We start from the raw sequence: 26,169 nt of genomic DNA on the forward strand, positions 1-26,169 counted from the left end.
TTCAGAAATGTAAACCATGAAAGATAAAATTATGTTTTGGAAATAAAATATTTCCATATGAATATATTTTAAATATAAAAAGAATTTTTTATTCAAATATAAAAAATAAAAGTTTATATTTTATTGTTTTATGATAAAGCAAGAAGTGTTTCCATATGGTTTCGTATTTCGTTTCATGCTTAGTGACATCCGTTCCATATTTAGGTAAACAGAGCTGACTTCCAGCACTTATCTGAATTTGTACTGAATTTTTGGATTTATCCTATTTTAAATTGTACGAATTTTCACGTCAAGCCATGATCTTTCAATTTCTTGTGTATGTACGAGAGGCGTGCAATAAGTAATGCCCCTGACCCATTTCCCATAGAAGTAGAGCAACGAAACTTGGCACAGTTATTAGTCTTTCTCTACATAGGAACCACCCAGAGTTATGCATTTCTCCCATCGTTTGATGCAGCTCTGGAGACCGTTTTTATAGAACACCCCAGGTTGGTCCTCCAACCACGACATGACTTCAGAAATCAAGGCTGCATCATCTGGGAAACGCTTTCCTTTCAAAAACAACTTCATGGCTGGGAAGAGGAGAAAGTCAGAAGGTGCAAGGTCAGGAGAGTAGGGAGGAGTGAAGCATAATAGGCTCCTGTAATTGTGGTACCCTTTGCCAGGAAATCTGTCATCACTACTCCATCCTGGACCCAGAAGACTGTGAGCATGACCTTGCCAGCGGAGGGCTGCACCCTTGACTTCTTTGGAGTTGGTGAGTCCAAGTGCTTCCACTACATTGACTGGGCTTTGGTCTCTGGATCATAGTGATGGACCCAGGCTCCATCCTGTGTAATCAGTCTTTTGAAAAACTTTGACTCATCTTCTTGGCACATCTCCAAATTGATCCTTGAGCACTTGACGCGTTTTCGCTTCTGGAATGGTGTGAGCAACCTGGGAATCCATCTGGCAGACATCTTATGCATATGCAAATGGTCATGAATGATAGTTTCCACAGACCCTGTACTAATCTTGACATCTTGGGCTATTTGGTGAATAGTAATGTATCGATCTTCCAAAATGGCAGCCTCAATTTGACGGACAGATGCCTCATCAATGGCAAAAGGGGGGGGGGGGACCACAGACTTCCGGCCATGTTTGAATTCACAATGCCAGCGTTTTACAAGGTCATATGGTGGGGCATTATCACCATAAGTTTCTTTCATTTCATCAAAAGTTTCCTGTGGTGTGCATCCTTTCAAATATAAAAACCGAATCACTGCTCGACATTCAACAGGCTACATTTCACACCTGACTCAGTTCAAACACCTGTAAAACAGAAACCACACTTAGTTCAGAGCTGTATTTTGCCACATAACACGTAGAGATATAAATCATTGCACATGCAAAATTTTAGCTAGATCAGACAACTGGAAGTGGGTCAGAGGCATTACTTATTGTACGCCCCTCGTACTGTGGTGTTGGGATTGACGGAATTTTGATGATTATTTACAGAAAAATGACAAAAATTTAGTTTCTTTCAACTACCGTATGCTCTCCATTCCTCAGGATATGATAAACGATGGCTGTGCATGGGCGTTTGGAGCAGGCTTTGTCATACGAGGGTTATTCCAAAAGTAAAGCCTCCTATTTTTATAGCTGAAAAAGTTGAAAAGCTATGAAGACAAGAATGGTACCATTAATTCGAACGACGTTTTATCTTTCAGAATTTATTTTTCTACATAGTCACCGCCATATACCTACTCCGTACGTTCTTTTCTTTATATGCATCTTCACATCAAGCCGTGATCTTTTAATTCCTTGTGAATGATTTGGTGTTGGAATCAGCAAAATTTTACTGATGATTTATAGATAGACTAGCGGGGTTACCGGCGTTGCCCAGGTGTGGAGAGGTTTTATGGTAAAGGTATTGATCAACAGAGCCCGAAGAAAATGTTTCAAAAACCCCTAAAAAAACTGAAAATAACAGCGAGAACTTGTGCAAGCGCAAATAAAAAATCAACGGAGCTCAGAGAAAAAATTAACCAACCCCCTAAGAAAAATGAAAATCGTAGCAAAAAAATGTAAGCAGGCAAGCAGGCTCGAACCTGTAACGCTAAGAGGAAAAGAAAGTGAAAAAATAAGCAAACGGTTTGACATACAATATCGCTGCCGGTCAAATTAAGCTTAGTCATTGCACGACGTGAATGACTTTGCAAAAATGTCGATGAAAAAAGTGACCCCTCCTTGTAAAAAACGGCCCACTTGATGTGAATATTTTGGGCCAATTTTTGGATATTTGTCATCCAAAAGACCAAGCATTCAAATGATGCCTATTTTGTTAGTGTTCATCACGTCTGTCAAAAGTTTTTGGCAGACATACACCCCCCACACACACACACATAATTTGCCTTTTATATATAACTAGCGGAGGTACCCGGTGTTGCCCGGGTGTTTGGGGGAGGGGTGTACTGTTAAATAAAAAAGAAGCCGTAGAATGAGTTAAGAAGATAAAGAGTACAGTTGCATATAAACTTTATCACATTATCAAGTCAAGAAAGGTGAATATATATATATATATATATATATATATATATATATATATATATATATATATGAGAGAGACAGAGAGAGAGAGAGACAGAGATATGGATAGATAGATATTGACAATAATATATATATACATATATATATATATATATATATATATATACTTGTATATATCGTTATATATATATATATATATATATATATATATATATATATATATATATATATATTGATATTGACATATATCTAGAGAGAGAGATAGAAAAAGAGAGAGAGACAGAAAGAGGAAAGACCACAACATAAACCAAGAAAAACGTTTAAGGATGCTTTGGAAAAAAAAACTTTAAATTACATAGGATGGACGTAAATAATTGGGAAGCTCAATCGAAAGCCCAATCGAAAGCCCAATCACTATGGAGCAAAATCAAAGATGCAAAATTTTTGAAGATGGGTGTGTAAATTATGTTGTATTAAACATGTTTTAAGAAAGCAGGATGAAAATATAGTGTCAGAGCCTTCGATGCCTCCGTTCAATCTCAAAAGACAAAGGATACCCCCTGTAGAGGCGGTTGCATATGTAATTGTGAGGCAAAAGTTGCACAATCTTCAACCACACCTTTCCTGAATCGGCACTGTCTGAGGTCAGTGGCAAGGGGAAGTCCAGGGCGACTGGAAACAATGCCGAGATTAGCATAGAGCATAAAGCATCTGGAAGTCCGAAATGGTCACCCATTTAGTACTGACCAAGTTCAACGTTGCTTAACTTTGGTAATCCAGCAGAAACCAGCATGTCAACGTGATTATGCCGTATACATTACCATATCATAATAACGAGGTATATTATCTGGTAATTATCTCCATTCAGTCTCGAAAGACAAAGGATTTTGTTGCAGACCTTCTACTGGTTGGCCAGTTTTGTACAAATCCCAAGAACGATAGGAGCCTTCCATCATGTCTGAAAGTGACACAATGTTCAATGGGCAAGCTCGGCGATGCCGCTGTAAAACTTATGCTCTCCACCGATCTGAGTTATGACAACAGAACCATTGCCAGCACCCTCAAAATGCAAGTCCGGATGATTCAATGCTTGAGGGTACAGTTTAACAAAGGTTATGGTCTTTGGTGTGGTTTCACATCATGCCACTTCATGTCTTCAAAGTCTCCAACACTATGATCTGCACAGCCGATCTCAACCACATCTTTATATTGTTCAGACGGTACTGATTATGTTAGCTGCGACTGCGACCGGTCCACAATATGCCAGATGGCAACCTCCTCAGATAAGCAATATCATTAATTAGATACGCTGGACAATTTATAGGCAGGACTAAAGAAGAATGTAGGCATATGGATCAGAAGACAAGGAAACTAATGATCATGCACAATGCACTACAGCCTAAAGATAATGCTAACTGACTCTACATAATAAGAAACGAAGGGGGAAGAGAACTGATAAGTACAGAAAATTGTGTGGATGATACAAAAGTAGACTTGAAACTGAGAAAGAGTGATCACCGCAGCTAGAAAAACAAGCAATACAGAAAACTGCAAAAAAAATTAAATAAATAAAATAAAGAGTAGGAAGAAAAATAGTATCATTAGCAACTCATAAGAATGACAAAAAAAGCGAATCACAAAAGCATATAGACATGGCTAAGAAAAGGACACTTAGACAGAGAAACGGAATCACTACTGGCAGATGTACAGAACAATGCAATTAGAACTAACTACATTAAAGCTAGAATAGTTAAAGCCTCAGAAAATAGTACATATAAACTCTGTGAACAAAGAGACGAGATGGCAAACCGCAAAATAAGTGAATGCTGTAAAAATAACCCCAGAAGATTATAAGAATAGACACAAGTGCATGGGGAAAGCGGTACACTAGGACTGTGTAGACGACTGCATTTTAAAAAAAGCAGACAAGTAGTATAGGCACAAACCAGAGATAAAAGAAACCCGAAAACAACAAAGTCCTTTTGGACATGGAGGTACAGGGTGTCTAAAAAGTTACTGAAGAATTTTGAATTAAAATAGATTCTTTATATGTTTCTGTAATTTTAACACAATCTGACTAAAACATTGGGAAATCTTTCTTTAAATAATGCAAAATTCAAACCATCTTTGTGAAAAATAATGTCTTTTTAATGCTGCTCATGTTCAGCTTCGCACATTTATGTTCTTTCCAAAACATTATTCATGGCAGAATTGTGATTTAACTCCCTTATTTCGTTTCTGATGTTTCCCTTCAATTCTCGCAGGGTTTGGGGTCCGTTAACATAGACTCTTTCTTTAAAATATCCCCACAAGAAAAGGTCAGAGCTAATCAAGTCTGGGGAATGTGGTGGCCATTTAACATTGTCATAGCCAGAGATAATGTTGTCGTCAAAGCATCGCCTGAGAAGCTCCGTATGTGTATGTTGTTCAACACTTTACTTATCTGTAATAAATTTCCAAAATATTATCTATAATTAATTTCCAAAATATTATCTATAATTAATTTCCTAAATATTATCTATAATTAATTTCCAAAATATTATCTATAATTAATTTCCAAAATATTATCTATAATTAATTTCTAAAATATTATCCATAATTAATTTCCAAAATATTATCTATAATTAATTTCCAAAATATTATCTATAATTAATTTCAAAATATTATCTATAATTAATTTCCAAAATATTATCTATAATTAATTTCCAAAATATTATCTATAATTAATTTCCAAAATATTATCTATAATTAATTTCCAAAATATTATCTATAATTAATTTCCAAAATATTATCTATAATTAATTTCCAAAATATTATCTATAATTAATTTCCAAAATATTATCTATAATTAATTTCCAAAATATTATCGATAATTACTTTCCAAAATATTATCTATAATTAATTTCCAAAATATTATCTATAATTAATTTCCAAAATATTATCTATAATTAATTTCCAAAATATTATCTATAATTAATTTCCAAAATATTATCTATAATTAATTTCCAAAATATTATCTATAATTAATTTCCAAAATATTATCTATAATTAATTTCCAAAATATTATCTATAATTAATTTCCAAAATATTCTCCATAATTAATTTCCAAAATATTATCTATAATTAATTCCCAAAATATTATCTATAATTAATTTCCAAAATATTATCTATAATTTATTTCCAAAATATTATCTATAATTAATTTCCAAAATATTATCTATAATTAATTTCCAAAATATTATCCATAATAAATTTCCAAAATATTATCCATAATTAATTTCCAAAATATTATCCATAATTAATTTCCAAAATATTATCTTTAATTAATTTCCAAAATATTATCCATAATTAATTTCCAAAATATTATCTATAATTAATTTCCAAAATATTATCTGTAATTAATTTCCAAAATATTATCCATAATTAATTTCCAAAATATTATCCATAATTAATTTCCAAAATATTATCTATAATTAATTTCAAAAATATTATCTATAATTAATTTCAAAAATATTATCCATAATTAATTTCCAAAATATTATCCATAATAAATTTCCAAAGAATTATCTATAATTAATTTCCAAAATATTATCTATAATTAATTTCACAAATATTATCTGTAATTTATTTCCAAAATATTATCTATAATTAATTTCCAAAATATTATCCATAATTAATTTCCAAAATATTATCTATAATTTATTTCCAAAATATTATCTATAATTAATTTCCAAATATTATCCATAATTGATTTCCAAAATATTATCTGTAATTAATTTCCAAAATATTATCAATAATTAATTTCCAAAATATTATCCATAATTTATTTCCAAAATATTATCCATAATTAATTTCCAAATATTATCTGTAATTAATTTCCAAAATATTATCTATAATTAATTTCCAAAATATTATCTGTAATTAATTTCCAAAATATTATCCATAATTAATTTCCAAAATATTATCCATAATTAATTTCCAAAATATTATCCATAATTAATTTCCAAATATTATCTGTAATTAATTTCCAAAATATTATCTATAATTAATTTCCAAAATATTATCTGTAATTAATTTCCAAAATATTATCCATAATTAATTTCCAAAATATTATCCATAATTAATTTCAAAATATTATCTATAATTAATTTCCAAAATATTATCTATAATTAATTTCCAAAATATTATCTATAATTAATTTCCAAAATATTATCTATAATTAATTTCCAAAATATTATCTATAATTAATTTCCAAAATATTATCTATAATTAATTTCCAAAATATTATCTATAATTAATTTCCAAAATATTATCTATAATTAATTTCCAAAATATTATCGATAATTACTTTCCAAAATATTATCTATAATTAATTTCCAAAATATTATCTATAATTAATTTCCAAAATATTATCTATAATTAATTTCCAAAATATTATCTATAATTAATTTCCAAAATATTATCTATAATTAATTTCCAAAATATTATCTATAATTAATTTCCAAAATATTATCTATAATTAATTTCCAAAATATTATCTATAATTAATTTCCAAAATATTCTCCATAATTAATTTCCAAAATATTATCTATAATTAATTCCCAAAATATTATCTATAATTAATTTCCAAAATATTATCTATAATTTATTTCCAAAATATTATCTATAATTAATTTCCAAAATATTATCTATAATTAATTTCCAAAATATTATCCATAATAAATTTCCAAAATATTATCCATAATTAATTTCCAAAATATTATCTATAATTAATTTCCAAAATATTATCTTTAATTAATTTCCAAAATATTATCCATAATTAATTTCCAAAATATTATCTATAATTAATTTCCAAAATATTATCTGTAATTAATTTCCAAAATATTATCCATAATTAATTTCCAAAATATTATCCATAATTAATTTCCAAAATATTATCTATAATTAATTTCAAAAATATTATCTATAATTAATTTCAAAAATATTATCCATAATTAATTTCCAAAATATTATCCATAATAAATTTCCAAAGAATTATCTATAATTAATTTCCAAAATATTATCTATAATTAATTTCACAAATATTATCTGTAATTTATTTCCAAAATATTATCTATAATTAATTTCCAAAATATTATCCATAATTAATTTCCAAAATATTATCTATAATTTATTTCCAAAATATTATCTATAATTAATTTCCAAATATTATCCATAATTGATTTCCAAAATATTATCTGTAATTAATTTCCAAAATATTATCAATAATTAATTTCCAAAATATTATCCATAATTTATTTCCAAAATATTATCCATAATTAATTTCCAAATATTATCTGTAATTAATTTCCAAAATATTATCTATAATTAATTTCCAAAATATTATCTGTAATTAATTTCCAAAATATTATCCATAATTAATTTCCAAAATATTATCCATAATTAATTTCCAAAATATTATCTATAATTAATTTCCAAAAAATTATCTATAATTAATTTCCAAAATATTATCTATAATTAATTTCCAAAATATTATCTATAATTAATTTCCAAAATATTATCCATAATTAATTTCCAAAATATTATCCATAATTAATTTCCAAAATATTATCCATAATTAATTTCCAAAATATTATCCATAATTAATTTCCAAAACATTATCCATAATTTATTTCCAAAATATTATCTATAATTAATTTCCAAAATATTATCCATAATTTATTTCCAAAATATTATCCATAATTAATTTCCAAAATATTATCCATAATTAATTTCCAAAATATTATCTATAATTAATTTGTAAAATATTATCTATAATTAATTTCCAAAATATTATCCATACTTAATTTCCTAAATATTATCCATAATTAATTTCCTAAAAATAATCTATAATTAATTTCCAAAAAATTATCTATAATTAATTTCACAAATATTATCTGTAATTAATTTCCAAAATATTATCTATAATTAATTTCCAAAATATTATCCAAAATTAATTTCCAAAATATTATCTGTAATTAATTTCCAAAATGTTATCTATAATTAATTTCCAAAATATTATCCATAATTAATTTCCAAAATATTATCCATAATTAATTTCCAAAATAGTATCTAGAATTAATTTCCAAAATATTATCTATAATTAATTTCCAAAATATTATCCATAATTAATTTCCAAAATATTATCTGTAATTAATTTCCAAAATATTATCTATAATTAATTTCCAAAATATTATCAATAATTAATTTCCAAAATATTATCTATAATTAATTTCCAAAATATTATCCATAATTAATTTCCAAAATATTATCCATAATTAATTTCCAAAATATTATCCATAATTAATTTCCAAAATATTATCCATAATTAATTTCCAAAATATTATCCATAATTAATTTCCAAAATATTATCTGTAATTAATTTCCAAAATATTATCCATAATCAATTTCCAAAATATTATCTGTAATTAATTTCCAAAATATTATCTGTAATTAATTTCCAAAATATTGTCCATAATAAATTTCCAAAATATTATCTATAATTAATTTCCAAAATATTATCTTTAATTAATTTAAAAATATTATCTATAATTAATTTCCAAAATATTATCTATAATTAATTTCCAAAATATTATCTATAATTAATTTCCAAAATATTATCCATAATTAATTTCCAAAATATTACCTATAATTAATTTCCAAAATATTATCTATAATTAATTTCCAAAATATTATCTATAATTAATTTCCAAAATATTATCTATAATTAATTTCCAAAATATTATCTATAATTAATTTCCAAAATATTATCTATAATTAATTTCCAAAATATTATCTATAATTAATTTCCAAAATATTATCTATAATTTATTTCCAAAATATTATCTATAATTAATTTCCAAAATATTATCTATAATTTCCAAAATATTATCTATAATTAATTTCCAAAATATTATCAATAATTAATTTCCAAAATATTAGCCATAATTAATTTCCAAAATATTATCCATAATTAATTTCCAAAATATTATCCATCATTAATTTCCAAAATATTATCTGTAATAAATTTCCAAAATATTATCTATAATTTATTTCCAAAATATTATCTATAATTAATTTCCAAAATATTATCCATAATTAATTTCCAAAATATTATCCATAATTAATTTCCAAAAAATTATCTATAATTAATTTCTAAAAAATTATTTTTAATTAATTTCACAAATATTATCTGTAATTTATTTCCAAAATATTATCTATAATTAATTTCCAAAATATTATCCATAATTAATTTCCAAAATATTATCTGTAATTTATTTCCAAAATATTATCTATAATTAATTTCCAAAATATTATCTATAATTAATTTCCAAAATATTATCCATAATTAATTTCCAAAATATTATCCATAATTAATTTCCAAAATATTATCCATAATTAATTTCCAAAATAGTATCTAGAATTAATTTCCAAAATATTATCTATAATTAATTTCCAAAATATTATCCATAATTAATTTCCAAAATATTATCTGTAATTAATTTCCAAAATATTATCTATAATTAATTTCCAAAATATTATCAATAATTAATTTCCAAAATATTATCTATAATTAATTTCCAAAATATTATCCATAATTAATTTCCAAAATATTATCCATAATTAATTTCCAAAATATTATCCATAATTAATTTCCAAAATATTATCCATAATTAATTTCCAAAATATTATCCATAATTAATTTCCAAAATATTATCTGTAATTAATTTCCAAAATATTATCCATAATCAATTTCCAAAATATTATCTGTAATTAATTTCCAAAATATTATCTGTAATTAATTTCCAAAATATTGTCCATAATAAATTTCCAAAATATTATCTATAATTAATTTCCAAAATATTATCTTTAATTAATTTCAAAATATTATCTATAATTAATTTCCAAAATATTATCTATAATTAATTTCCAAAATATTATCTATAATTAATTTCCAAAATATCATCCTTAATTAATTTCCAAAATATTACCTATAATTAATTTCCAAAATATTATCTATAATTAATTTCCAAAATATTATCTATAATTAATTTCCAAAATATTATCTATAATTAATTTCCAAAATATTATCTATAATTAATTTCCAAAATATTATCTATAATTAATTTCCAAAATATTATCTATAATTAATTTCCAAAATATTATCTATAATTAATTTCCAAAATATTATCTATAATTAATTTCCAAAATATTATCTATAATTAATTTCCAAAATATTATCTATAATTAATTTCCAAAATATTATCTATAATTTCCAAAATATTATCTATAATTAATTTCCAAAATATTATCAATAATTAATTTCCAAAATATTAGCCATAATTAATTTCCAAAATATTATCCATAATTAATTTCCAAAATATTATCCATCATTAATTTCCAAAATATTATCTGTAATAAATTTCCAAAATATTATCTATAATTTATTTCCAAAATATTATCTATAATTTATTTCCAAAATATTATCCATAATTAATTTCCAAAATATTATCCATAATTAATTTCCAAAAAATTATCTATAATTAATTTCTTAAAAATTATTTTTAATTAATTTCACAAATATTATCTGTAATTTATTTCCAAAATATTATCTATAATTAATTTCCAAAATATTATCCATAATTAATTTCCAAAATATTATCTGTAATTTATTTCCAAAATATTATCTATAATTAATTTCCAAAATATTATCTATAATTAATTTCCAAAATATTATCCATAATTAATTTCCAAAATATTATCCATAATTAATTTCCAAAATATTATACATAATTAATTTCCAAAATATTATCTATAATTAATTTCTAAAAAATTATCTATAATTAATTTCCAAACTATTATCTATAATTAATTTCCAAAATATTATCTATAATTAATCTCCAAATTATTATCCATAATTAATTTCCAAAATATTATCCATGATTAATTTCCAAAATATTATCCATAATTAATTTCCAAAATATTATCCATAATTAATTTCCAAAATTATATCTATTATTAATTTGCAAAATATTATCTATAATTAATTTCCAAAATATTATCTGTAATTAATTTCCAAAATATTATCCATAATAAATTCCCAAAATATGATCCATAATTAATTTCCAAAATATTATCTATAATTAATTTCCAAACTTTTATCTATAATTTATTTCCAAAATATTATCCATAATTAATTTCCAAAATATTATCCATAATTAATTTCCCAAAAATTATCTATAATTAATTTCCAAAAAAATATCTATAATTAATTTCACAAATATTATCTGTAATTTATTTCCAAAATATTATCTATAATTAATTTCCAAAATATTATCTATAATTAATTTCCAAAATATTATCTATAATTAATTTCCAAAATTTTATCTATAATTAATTTCCAAAATATTATCTGTAATTTATTTCCAAAATATTATCTATAATTAATTTCCAAAATATTATCCATAATTAATTTCTAAAATATTATCTGTAATTAATTTCCAAAATATTATCTATAATTAATTTCCAAAATATTATCCATAATTAATTTCCAAAATATTATCCATAATTAATTTCCAAAATATTATCCATAATTAATTTCCAAAATATTATCCATAATTTATTTCCAAAATATTATCCATAATTAATTTCCAAAATATTATCCATAATTAATTTCCAAAATATTATCTGTAATTAATTTCCAAAATATTATCCATAATTAATTTCCAAAATATTATCCATAATTAATTTCCAAAATATTATCTGTAATTTATTTCCAAAATATTATCTATAATTAATTTCCAAAATATTATCCATAATTAATTTCTAAAATATTATCTGTAATTAATTTCCAAAATATTATCTATAATTAATTTCCAAAATATTATCCATAATTAATTTCCAAAATATTATCCATAATTTATTTCCAAAATATTATCCATAATTAATTTCCAAAATATTATCCATAATTTATTTCCAAAATATTATCCATAATTAATTTCCAAAATATTATCCATAATTAATTTCCAAAATATTATCTGTAATTAATTTCCAAAATATTATCCATAATTAATTTCCAAAATATTATCCATAATTAATTTCCAAAATATTATCCATAATTAATTTCCAAAATATTATCTGTAATTTATTTCCAAAATATTATCCATAATTAATTTCCAAAATATTATCTGTAATTTATTTCCAAAATATTATCCATAATTAATTTCGAAAATATTATCTATAATTAATTTCCAAAATATTATCTGTAAAATATCTGAAATAGAGAAAAAAATCATTAATGGTAAAAAAAAGAAAAAGATTTTCAACTTTTCAGTGACTTTTTGGACACGCTGTACAAACAGATAAACTCATCCACGCAAGATGGTCGGATATCATCATAGTTAACAACAAAATGAAAATGCAAACTTGTGCATTTTATCATCCCAAGATTGTCAGATATCATCATAGTTAACAAGAACAAAATGAAAATGCAAACTTTTTATCATCCCAGCAGACCACAGAGTTAAAACAAAAATGACAGAAAAACAAATACACAGAACCTGCCAGAGAACTGAAAGGAATATGGAACATGAAGCAAGTCAGTATAATACCAATCATTGTAGGAACACCAGAAACAGTCCCACAAAAACTGAAAAAAAAAAAAACTAGGAGAAATTGGAATCAAAGGGTAGATGTAAACTCTACAGCAAACGGCAATGATAAAAGCAGCTGGAATCTTAAGAAAAATTCTGGAATGTGGCAAGCTATGTCACTATTGTTTTCTGGGAAGTGTTACCTGATTGAGAAACGTCTTGTGAACGAAACTAGTTAGACACGATATCAAACGATAGGCACATGGAAGCATCAACGGGTCGATATTTTATAGGCTATAACCGGCTGGCATGGGTCGCCTCTTGAGTCTTCATTGCATGCAGGCAGTGTTTCCATTGTCAGCATTAAATGGCAGAGACTGCATGCTGAAATTTAATGTGTGTACAAAAATAGCGAACAAATGCATTTTTATAAAAATATAAAATTTATTTTACGTTTAACAATGGTGGAGCATATTTTGTCATCGACGAATGCGTGCAGCAAAACTGCTATGTTTGTGCGTCCGTTCCGTACAAGGTGCAAGCTTCAACTGTGTAAAACGATACAATCAGATTCAATTCTCTCTTTCTTCATTGAAACATCATGAATTCTTTCGAGTTTGACCTTTCAAATTCTAAGGTCTTATATCGTTTTGACTTCGTTCAACATTGTAAACAACCGTCACTCTTGGCTCGAGTCATACCTGAGTGGCAATAGTTACTGAAGCCGTCATTCAATAATAACGCCTTTCTTTCTCGCCTCCCCACGAATACAGTAAGGCACAAGTTAGGTATTAGGTTTATTAATGTAGAAACCCCAGCGCTCCCAAAAGGGCCGCTCTTCATTGTGCCCCAAGCAACCCACATAAACTATGACCATTAACTAGTCACTAGAAAAGTGGAACCCAATGGAATTGAAACTGCAAAACATCTCATCTTATATATATTTAAAAAATAAAATCATAAAATAATATAGTCTATGTAAATAAAACGGTAGATGTATATATGTCTGTCTGCGTGAAAATATTTAACTGATAAACTCTTAAACTATTGGTCACATAACACTGAAATTAACAAGAAATATTAATCATACATCAAGGATGGTTTATAACGAGTAAAATCTTTGTTTGGGTGGTTGAATAAAACGTACGTACATATATCGACAAGTTGAAATGCAAACTGTTCATTTCAACTTGCCAACATATTTCGATTACTTTTGCACATGTGCAAATTCAATCATAGCTTGAAATGGTTTAATTTTAAATCTTCCCTATCTATCTGTCAATAGTTCAAATGGTAGGGAACATGGCTGGAGAGTTAAATGTTTTGGTTTCGATTCTAGCTGATGGTACCCAAGTCATTTTTTAAAAACTTTTGAAATCAATACTATATGTATATATAAAATATTCAATAGAAAATTGGCTCTGCAATAATAAATATGAAATCTGCATAAATTAAAATATATTTAAGCGTATTTTACGACCGTGCAAGTCGGATGCGCCCCTCCCCTACCAGTAACTGAATAAATAAATGAAATAAAAAATTAAAAATATAATAAATATATAAAAAATAAATGAATGAATAAATAAAACGCACCAGTTTCGTCTGATACAACACAAAGTAGTTGTGAAGAATCAAGTAGTTTTGAAAGACTGAGGAAAGAGAGAGCACTAATCAGACCTCCACTGAAAGAATGCAAAATGGACTGGGGCCTTGTAGGGGCTTATTGTCACCCAAATCCTAGTGAAGAACAACAGTTCACGCCAACGGGAAATCAATGGTAAGTGACTGTTGCGGTAATGCAAAGGTTTTGCAAATGTTACCTAGATTTTAGTGAACACTACTAGTTGTTATGAGTGAGTAATCTCTGATGATGACCTGTATGAGAAATAATAATAATAATAATAATAATAATAATAACAACAACAACAACAACAATAATAACAATAACAACAACAACAACAACAATAATAATAATAATAATAATAATAATAATAATAATAATAATTTTTAAAAAAACACCACTAATAGTAAGAACACTAAGAACATTACCGAAAAACCTTGAAAAAAGAATGGGAGCGATTGGAATCAGAGGGATGGCTGAGAAGATACAACGGATAACAATAATGAAAATCGCTGAAATATTAAGGAAAATCCTTGAGTGCGGAGACTAACACACATGAGGTATAGACACAAACTAGGCTTAAAACACAAAAAATATATCACATGAAATCATAAAAACTGGAACTGCATAATTGTAAATTAAATAACTCTGCACCCCTGCCTTCTGTCCCCTGTGTGTGTGTGTGTGTGTGTGTGTGTGTGTGTGTGTGTGTGTGTGTGTGTGTGTGTGTGTGTGTGTGTGTGTGTGTGTGTGTGTGTCACCAAAAACTGACGCCACACCAAATAAGGGAGGATGGTAAAGGCGGACAGAAAAACCAAAGAGAGAAAGCACTAGCCAGACCTCCGCTGGATGAGTGCAAAGAGGACTTGAACTTTCTGGGGGCTTTTTGCCACCCAATTTCCAGTGAAGACCAATGGTCGCTACCAACGGTAATTCAATGGTAAGCTGCTGTTACAATAATGCAAATTCATCTATAATGATTATCAAAAGAAGTGGAGAGTACTGAAAATCCGGGGAGACTTGTTGTCACTCAGACTCCAGAGAACACCACAAGTTGTTCTCAAAGAGATATCTTTGATGATGGCCTGTGTGACTACTCCTCGTGAGTAAATAATAATCTGTATGTTAATACTGCAGTACCTTTAATGTACGTACGTACGTATGTCACACTTTCCAGATTATAAATTATTCGAGCAGGAGATCCTATTTATTAAAAAGGAAGATAGAAGGTGATAACCAACATTAAATTAGTATAGAGATAAACTTCGTAGTTTGTTATCAGCTTCTATTATACTTTTTAATAAATAGGATCTCCCGATCCCCGAAGACGCAATGCAGAAAAAAAACAAAAAACATTAAATAAAAAAAAATGATGTCGCTTTTTGGCTGTGCGTGAAACTAAAATATACTTACTTGGTTTTTGGACTATGATCTGTTCTGTCTAAAAATGTTAGAATTATATTAAGAGGTTTCCATTCATGCTGGGTGTCCATATAATGGAAATATGTCACAAACTCTTATAAAGATATATTCTGACACTATATTAACCAGATTACTTAGATAAATATTTTTACAGTTTTAACAAAAGGGCTACAATAATATCGCAGGGTCTCCATTTATGCTGAACATCCACAGAATGGCCAGAAGCAATATATTATGTTTGAAAGATGCTGCTGTGGAATTTCCACTGGTCCCACGAGTAATAATAATAATAATAATAATAATAATAATAATAATGATAATATAAATAAAGACTCTGGTCAGTTTTGAAAGACTATGGATACCCACTAAAGGGTGCCTGCGCATGAAATTTTTGTGGCAAGAGTTGCACAATCTCCAATAATAAAATAATAATAAAAAAATAATAATAATAATAATAATAATAATACCTCCACCAGCATAGTGCAAGAGAAAGAACATGAAAAAATAAATATCAATATCTTAATTGGGAATTAGACAAAGGATAAGACAAGAAAAAAAAAATATAATAATAATAATAATAAAAATAATAATGAAAATAATAATAAAAATAATAATAATAATAATAATAAAAATAATAAAAATAATAATAAAAATAATAATAACAAAAATAAAAATAATAAAAATAATAATAATAATAATAATAATAATAATAGAAATAAGAATAATAACATTAATAAAAATAATAATAATAAATTAATAATAATAATAAATTAATAGTAATAATAAATTAATAATAATAATAAATTAATAACAATAATAAATAATAATAAAAATAATAATAATAAATTAATAATAATAATGATAATAAATAATTATAATAAATAATAATAATAAATAATATTAATAATAATAAAAAATAATGATAACAATAATAAATAATAATAATAAAAATAATAATAATAAATGATAATAAATAATAATAATAAATAATAATAGTAATAATAATAAATATAATAGTAATAAAAGTAAATAATAAAAATAATAAGAAGTAATAATAAATAATAATAATAAATTATAATTAATAATAATAATAATAATAATAATAATAATAATAATAATAATAATAATAATAATAATAATAATAATAATAATAAATAAAGACTCTGGTCAGTTTCGAAAGACTATGGATACCCACTAAAGGGTGCCTGCGCATGAAATTTTTGTGGCAAGAGTTGCACAATCTCCAACTACACCTCCCCTGGATCAGCACTGCTTTAATTCCAGTTTCACGTATACATAGTTTAGTTTGATTGTTTATTTTACGGCACATCAATCCTTTTGGAGTTATTTAATGGCAAATCCAGTTATTTTTTTAAATAATATTCATGTTGCACCCAGTTATTTTATAAAAGGTTTTTATTTTTCAAGCTCTTTGTATTTTCTAATCGTTAGTTTGTAGTGTTTGGTTTGGTTGTTTTGTAGTGGATTTTATCGTTTTTATTCCCTGCCCTGCAGAACATGAATGAGTTTTGCAATGGGAGAGAGGGAAAAGGGTTACAGTATTAATGTTTGGTACATTTTAAGTTAGGAAACAAGTCAGGAAGAAAGAGAAAGGGGAAATGGGAAGAAGAAAAAGGGAGGAAAAGGGAGGATTGTTGTTTTTGGCTTTGTTTTTGCAGAACATACAGTTTTGCAAAAAGAAGTAGAAACACAAAAAGCATCAATGTTAGGTGCATTTCGTCTCAGGAAACCAATATCTTCGGACAGCCTGATCTGATAGCACCACCAAGTATATATTAGTTCAGGACGACTCGAAACAATGCCGAAATAAGCAAATAGCACATACAGCACCTAGTATTATTATTATTATTAGTAGTAGTAGTAGTAGTAGTAGTAGTAGTAGTAGTAGTAGTAGTAGTAGTAGTAAGGAGAAAAAGTGAGGAGAGTCAAGGAGGACAGCATAACCGAGACGAGAAATCACTAATCAGATCTTCGCTGGATGAGTGCGAAGGAGATCGGGACCTTGGATAGGTTTATTGCCACTCTAATTCCAGTGAAGACCAATGGGCACTACCAATGAGAAATCAGTAACTGGCTGTTGCAATAACGCAAACTAATTTGCAAAGGTTATTACAAGAGGTAGTGAGTACTGGAAATCTGGGGGGGGCTTGCTGTTACTCAGATTCTAGGGAACACCACAGGTTTTTTTTTTTTTGCAGAGAAGAGAAATATCTGATGCTGGCCTGTGTGAGAGTTCCTAGTGAGTAATGATATAGCGATATACCAGAGACGTTAAAACGGATGGATAAAGAACATTTCAGTTGCGTATACATTTGCCGTATCCACCCATGCAAATTCTGTCAAAGTAAAGAGTCAAACTGTGCCTCTGCGCGCGGACGTAGTTCAAGACTATACCACGTGACAGGTTGTTTACTTTCTATCTAATCAACGCTCAAAGAAAACACTTTTTTTTTTTTATTCTTTTTCTGATGGCCTCCTCTCAGGGCCGGACAAATCGTATAAAAGGCACTGCACACAAAATCCAAACCAGTTCAGGATGCAGTAAGCAACTCGCTGGCTGACTTCATCCTGTGGGATGTAAAACCACCAACATGACTTCGTGCATCATACACCTAAATTCTCAACATGGAAGTACTATATTAAACGAGAATTAACTCTTTTCCTCTTTCTTTCTTTGCCTACCATTCCAGGCTAAGTAAATGACGTGACGCAAACACAAAAAGAAAAATATGTTTTTGCAGCTAATATTAACGCTCAAATCTCACTGAATTAATTCCCCAAAAATAACCTTTTGTCACATCAGACACATTTATGAAGCAAAATTATCACATTACTAAACTAACAAATGTAACAAATTTTATTTTCTTTGGTTTTAAAAAAGAAGAAACATTTTTCTCTAAAGAATTCATGATTTCCTCAGTCGGAGGAGGTTTTTCATTTTCATCTGTTGTTAATATTTTAAAAAACTTTCTTTTTTTTAAAACTCCTGATTGTTACATTTCTAATCGATGAGATTAACGTGATAAAATAAAAACCAGGTGTCCTGTGAGGATTTCAGAGGGGAAGGGGCATTTCCGTAACCCTCAGCATTTTTCTTTTTTTTCCCCCCATTTCCACTAAACCACAGCAACGCGTGGCTGGGTACTGCTAGTTGTTAAATAAAACTTTATTATAACTGTTAAAATTTGTTTTCGCCATTATGCTGATTCTGTCACCTTTTATTTTTATTTTTTGTTAGAGGTTAGAAGACATTTACCTATGCTCGCGTCGCGGCTGTGATACCAGGCATCCGTGAATGATGACCAAATCCCCTACAATAATAATGATACAGAAGTAAAATTGTGAATTTAGTAGTGTTGGCACGATTAATTGGAATTGGAATCAGGAAGCAAAAAGAATTGGAACTTTTTGGAGTATCGGAATCGGTATCGGAATCGGTATCGGAATCGGAAAAATGTGTTCCTATTTTCCAATGCAAAAAACGATTCTTTTAATTGGCTTTTTTATTTAATTTTCTGTAAAGAAAATTCTTTCTACTGCTGATATTAATACTAAAATAATGAATATCTATTGATTTTAAACTATTAGTAAAACTAAAATCGATAGATCATCCCTCACAAGTGTATCTTTAACGTGTTTTTACGGTAATGGTGAAAAATAACAACTTTATAGTTAAATATTTAGATATTTATAAAGAATCGGAATCGGTAATTGTATCGGAATCGGAAATTTAATACGGAATCGGTAATTGTATTGGAATCGGAAAAAACACTGGAATCGTCGCATCCCTAGAATTTAGTATTTGGAATGGAAATGTGTTAAGTCTTTTATACGAATAAACGATTTTAATTTTCTCGTTAATTAAACAAATTGTGTGACTCAGGATTAAAAAGAAAAATATTTTATTGCTTTAATTGGTCAAATCCAGATTATTATTTTGTTTTTTGTCTGATCATTTTTCTTAAATTTATTTTTAATTTTTATTTCTTTGTTTTCTCTTTTGCATTTTGTCGATGTAGGCGACTTGTTCGACATTTTACTGCCAATGCTGTGCATCTATCAAGAATACGTACGCAACCACCACTACAGTCTCCAAGTGTTAGCCGAGTACAAACAGAAAGCTGATTTCAACAATTTGCTCAAACGCTATGAAGAGAAACCATTATGTGAGGGAAGAAGTGTGGAAATATTCCTCACACATCCTATGCACCAGGTAAGCAAAACAAGTTATTTCATTATCGTCTGCAAGGTGGTCTCTTGCTTTACATAAAACACATGGCTATCGCCGATATTTTCGTGTTTGAGTACATGTCAATCCAGACACTGCGTCACCAAAATGTCTATTTTACTTTGTTAAAAAATTAATTTTTCTCCATGATATTTCAACAAAAAAATATTCTATCCTTTCCCTGAAATCTTGGATCTCTTAAATTTCGTGTCAAGCACCTCATTATCACATCTGAACTTTAGCCCACAAGCAAGATGATTTGGTGCTGCCTAGAGCGTGAAAATAGTGTTAGATCAGTGTCTGACGTCTGCTTGTTTCCTGTAGAAAAAAATGTTAGAAAATTGATAAAATTTATAAAGCATGTCCCCACTTCTAAAATGTCATTCATAAGCACCAACAGGTATAACATGCTAGCATACTGGCCGGTAATACAGTTAGTATAGTTAACAAAATGTGTATTAGCAAAAGTATGTTAAAATACATGTCATGATTCTGGGTTCATAATTGCAACGAATCGCTACCTCATTCCATAATATGTGTTAAATATACGTTAGCATTAAGGCGCCAATCTTATCAATTTCTTTGGTGCTGTTGCAGCCTTGCAGGTCGATAATAAGCAAGACAAACACAATGGTATAGTTAACAAAAACTGTATTAACAAAAGTATGTTGCAAAAGTACACGTCATGATTCTGAGACCATAACTGTCACAAATCGCTACTTCCCTGCCAATGTGTTAAATATAACTACATTTGTAATCTCTGGGTAAATTCATTATTCCAGAAATAGGTATATATGCTTGCTCCATTATATATATATATATATATATATATATATATATATATATATATATATATATATAAAATCCAGTGTTTTTATCTATGTGTCAAATGTCTGCTTGTTTACTGTAGAAAGAAATGTTAAAAAATCGGTACTTCTGCAGTTTAAAGCCCGGTTTCCCCTGAGTCTTGATAAGCAACACCCGGCAAATAGCAGGAAGTGCCGGATTAAACCGAGTAAGCAAAAAGTAAGCTTTAGGGTCTGTGGCACAGTGGATAGAGACGTAAAATCTCTATGGTTCCAGGTGAGAATTGTCTGAAGATCGCGGTTTACAATCCTACCCAAAGCCAGCCAGAGTCTTACTTGGCCAAATCGTGGTGAGACGACAACAACTATAGATGGCACTAATTGCTGGCAGTCAGGAGATTCTGAGTTCCTATCCCGTCGCGGTTACCACCTGATGAAGGGCAGAAGAATAGTTGGCCGAAACGTCGTGAAACAACAGTTAAAAGAAAAGATGAGATTAATAAATCAAATTAATAAATAATACTCATCTCAATAATGAATTCCAATTAAAATAATATATAAACAGGGGATGGGATTGCCAATTACATAAGCAGGAAACCCTGTCTTCCAAAAGACTCTGTTTTGGACCCTGTCTAAGAGTGGTAGACATACCAGCTCAGATGTGGCAGCAATATTCTGTGTATGCGCAAATTCTGGCTTTGTAAAGATATAGGATACTCTCTGGCATGAGTTATTTTCTAGTATGGTAGAAGTAGCCTACTTTACTTGCAGCAACCTTGGCAATGTCCTCAATGTATGTTTTAATCCATGTTGCATGTGAATGGTTAGCTGAGGAGTTTTAATGATGAGCTTTCAGGTAAGGTGTAATTTGTCATGGCAATCGATGGTTGAGAATTTTTTCTTGTAATTGTTGAAGGAAAGAAGCTTAGTTTTAGTAGCATCAAATATTACCTTCCTTCGATGTTTATTCACATAAATATTCAACAAATAATAATAAAAATGATAATAATAATAATAATGATAATAATAATAATAATAATAATGATAATAATAATATTAATATTAATAATAATAATAATAAATATTATAATAATAAAAATAATAATAATAACAATACACATAATAAAAATAAAAATAAAAATAATAATAATAACAAAATTAATAATAAAAAATTAATAATAATAATAAAAATAATAACAAAATAATTTAAAAAAATAATAATAAAAATAATAATAATAATATAATAAAAATAAAAATAACAATAAAAAAATAATAATAGCTAATAATAATTATCATAATAATAAAAATAATAATAATGAAAACAAAACAAGAAAATAATAATAATAATAAGAAGAAGAAGAAGAAGAAGAAGAAGAAGAAATAAGAACAACAACAATAATAATAATACTAATAAAAATGATAATTATAAAAATAAAAATAATAATACCAATAGAATTAATAATAAAAAATTAATCATAATAATGATAATATACTTAAAAATAATAATAATAAAATAATAATAAAAAATAACAATATTATAATAATAATAATAATAATAATAATAATAATAATAATAATAATAATAATAATAATAATAATAATGATAATAATAATAATAATAAAATAAGAAGTAGGAGAAGAAAAATGATAAGAAAATTTTTAAAAATAATAATAAAAAGAATCCTAATAATATAATAGTAATAATAATAATAATAATAATAATAATAATAATGATAATGATAATAATAATAATAATTATTATAATAATGATAATAATAATTATTATAATAATAAAAATAATAATAATAAATTAATAATAATAAAATAATAATAATAATAAAAATTACAACAATAATAATGATAATAATAAAATAATAATAAAAATAAAATAATAATAATAACATTAATAAAAATTATTATTATTATTATTATTATTATTAGTATTATTATTATTATTATTATTATAGTAAAAATATAAATAATAATATTTAAAACTAATAATAATAATCAAAAATAATAGTAAAAAATTAATAATAACCGTAATAAAAATAATAACAAAATAATAAAAATAAAAAAATAATAATCAAAAAATAATAATAAAAAATAATTAAAAAAATAAAACAAAATAATGATAATAATAATAATAATAATAATAATAATAATAATAATATGTATAAAAATAATAATAATTGAATTAATAATAAAAATAATCACAATAATAATAATAAAATAATGTACAAAATAAGAATAATAATAAAAGTATAATAAAATAATAATATATTAATAATTATAATAATGACAAAAATGATAATAAAATTTTTAAAAATAATAATAAAAATAATCATAATATTATAGTAATAATAATAATAAGAAGAAGAAGAAGAAGAAGAAGAAGAAGAAGAAAATAATAATAATAAAATAATAATAATGAAATAATAATAATAAAAGTAATAATAAAAATAATAATAGAAATAATATCAATAATAATAAATAATAATTATAATAAAGTAATAATAATAATAGTAATAGTAATAATCAAAATAATAATAATGATAATGCGAATAATAAAAAAATAATAATAAAATTATTAAAAATAATAGTAATAATATAATCATAATAATGATAATAATACAAATAATGATAATAAAATAAAATACTAAACATAATGATAATAATAATACTAATTATAATAAATAATAATAATCATAATAATAATAATAAGATAATCAAATAAAAAATAATAATACTAATATAATAAAAATATAAATAAAATTAACAATAAAAATAATAATAACAATAATAATAATAAATAATAATTATTATCATAATTAAGAAAGATAATAATAATCAAAATAATAAAAAATAATCATAATAATAAAAATGATAGTAATAAATAATAATAACAACGATAATAATAATAAAAATAATAATTATAATAATAATAAAATAATAATAATAGAATTAATAATAAAAATTATTATTATTAATAATAATAATAATAATAAAATAATTAAAAAATAAGAATAATAAAGAAATAATAATAAAAAATAATAATAATAATAATATAATAATGATAATAATAAAAATGATAATACAAATAAAAAAATAATAACAAAAATAATCATAATAACATAATAGTAATAATACAAATAATAATTATAATAATCATATTAAAATAATACTAATAATAATAAAATAATAATAATAAAAATAGTAAAAATAATAATAATAATAATAATAATAATAATAATAATAGTAATAATATAAATAATAATAGAAATAATAATAATAATAATAAATAATAATTATAATAAAATAATAATAATAATAGTAATAATAATAATAATCATAATAATAATAATGATAATTATAATATAGTAATAATAGTTATAATAATAATAATAATAATAATAATAATAATAATAATAATACCACCACCACCTCCTAAAAACTGTAGTAGTGGCATCAACTGGCACCACACCAAATAGTTGTGAAAGGAAAAGGCAGATGGAAAGGCTGTGGAGAAAAGGTATTAACCAGACTTAATCCTAACCCTAACCCTAACCAGACCTTCATTGGATGAGTATGAAGAGTACTGGGATCTTGGGTAGGCTTATTGCTACTCAAATTCCAGTGAAGACAAATTGTCGTTGTCAGTGAGAAATCAAGCTGTTGTGATAATGCAAATGAATTTGCAAATGAGTTATCGAAAGAGGAGGAGAGTATTGGAAATCTGCGTAGACTTGTCATCACTTAGACGCCAGGGAATATCACAAGTTGTTTTCAAAGAGAAATCTCTGTTGGTGGCTTGTATGCAAACTGCTAATGAGTGCAAATAAAAATATATTATCTAAGTAAAGTTGACACGAGAAACACACATAGACACATTTGGTTTCGACGAAAGTGTAGTATGTATTGTGCTAATGTACTTCATTTTTTCAGTTCTCCGTCAGTAAAGGAGAAATCCTTATAGACTGGGGCAATTTAAATTTTCGTTCCGATCCAGTGTTCTGCTATTAAGGAACTGGTTTTCTCCCATATGTAAGGCAAAAACGACCTTGTGTCTAACTCGGTCCTCGTGGTGAGGCAAGCAAAAAGGCACATAATGAGTAGGGGCTTTTTAGTCTCCCTAATACTTCTTTCTTACAAAAGAGATGTTGCAAGTCTATCTCTACTGAAAATAGCGTTATTTTCATGTCAGGTGCTCGACTGAGCTTCAATCTATTCCCTCCCCCTGCCCCCGCAAAACATTCGCAACAAACACTCGTCTAATTACAACAATTGTTAACAAGTTTCTTTACTCTCTATCTGTGACTAAAACTAAACGAAAATTCCATAAGCAAAGTTTCTTTCCTATCTAGAATCGTCCGTCTGTGGAACACAATACCGTGGGGTTGCTTCAAAGCTGACTATAACATGGTCGTTTCCAAGCCTAAGTTCTTGTTGAGTTGTTTTCTTATATCAGTTCCACCATTAATGATTGTCACCCGATACTCATTAACTCTTATCCTCGAGTGACGTTTGAGCTTTGATAAGCGGTAACCTTCCCTCCCTCAATCCATCCATACATAGTAAAGAAAAACAAAAAAAAAAAGGAAAGAAAGCTCACATAACTTTATTAATATAAAAAAGATTGTGAAGGGAGGTAATCTAGTCTTTAATTTTACATTTTTATAGAGTTATTCCCCTTTGATTACACTTGAACGCATTCTGCAGTTAGACTTTATCTGTTGCTTTTTTATTATTATTTCATTTATTTTTCCACCTTATGGTTTTGTTGTTATTATTATTACTGTTGTTTTGGTTTACCGATTTGGTTTTCGAATCCGTGTTCTTTTTACGCATTTGTTTATTTTCCCACGTTTTTGGATTTCCTTAATTTATTTTGTTCCAAAGAAAGCGACAGTCGTT

The 26,169-nt window shown here is 26.0% G+C and overlaps 1 protein-coding gene across 3 annotated transcripts in view; it reads left to right on the top strand.

Annotated features, from left to right (window-relative positions):
- Nucleotides 1-26,169, top strand: part of LOC145249497 (ras-specific guanine nucleotide-releasing factor 2-like) — a 1,106,705-nt gene that overhangs the window by 741,484 nt on the left and 339,052 nt on the right. For all 3 annotated transcript variants that reach the window (XM_080111105.1, XM_080111106.1, XM_080111107.1), the window contains exon 7: nucleotides 20,244-20,437. In XM_080111105.1, coding sequence (XP_079967231.1) covers nucleotides 20,244-20,437 — 194 coding nt within the window. The remainder of the gene's footprint in view (nucleotides 1-20,243; nucleotides 20,438-26,169) is intronic.

Source organism: Euprymna scolopes, chromosome 28 (assembly GCF_053919585.1).
Source record: "Euprymna scolopes isolate OS-2025 chromosome 28, ASM5391958v1, whole genome shotgun sequence".
Lineage (NCBI taxonomy): Eukaryota > Metazoa > Mollusca > Cephalopoda > Sepiida > Sepiolidae > Euprymna > Euprymna scolopes.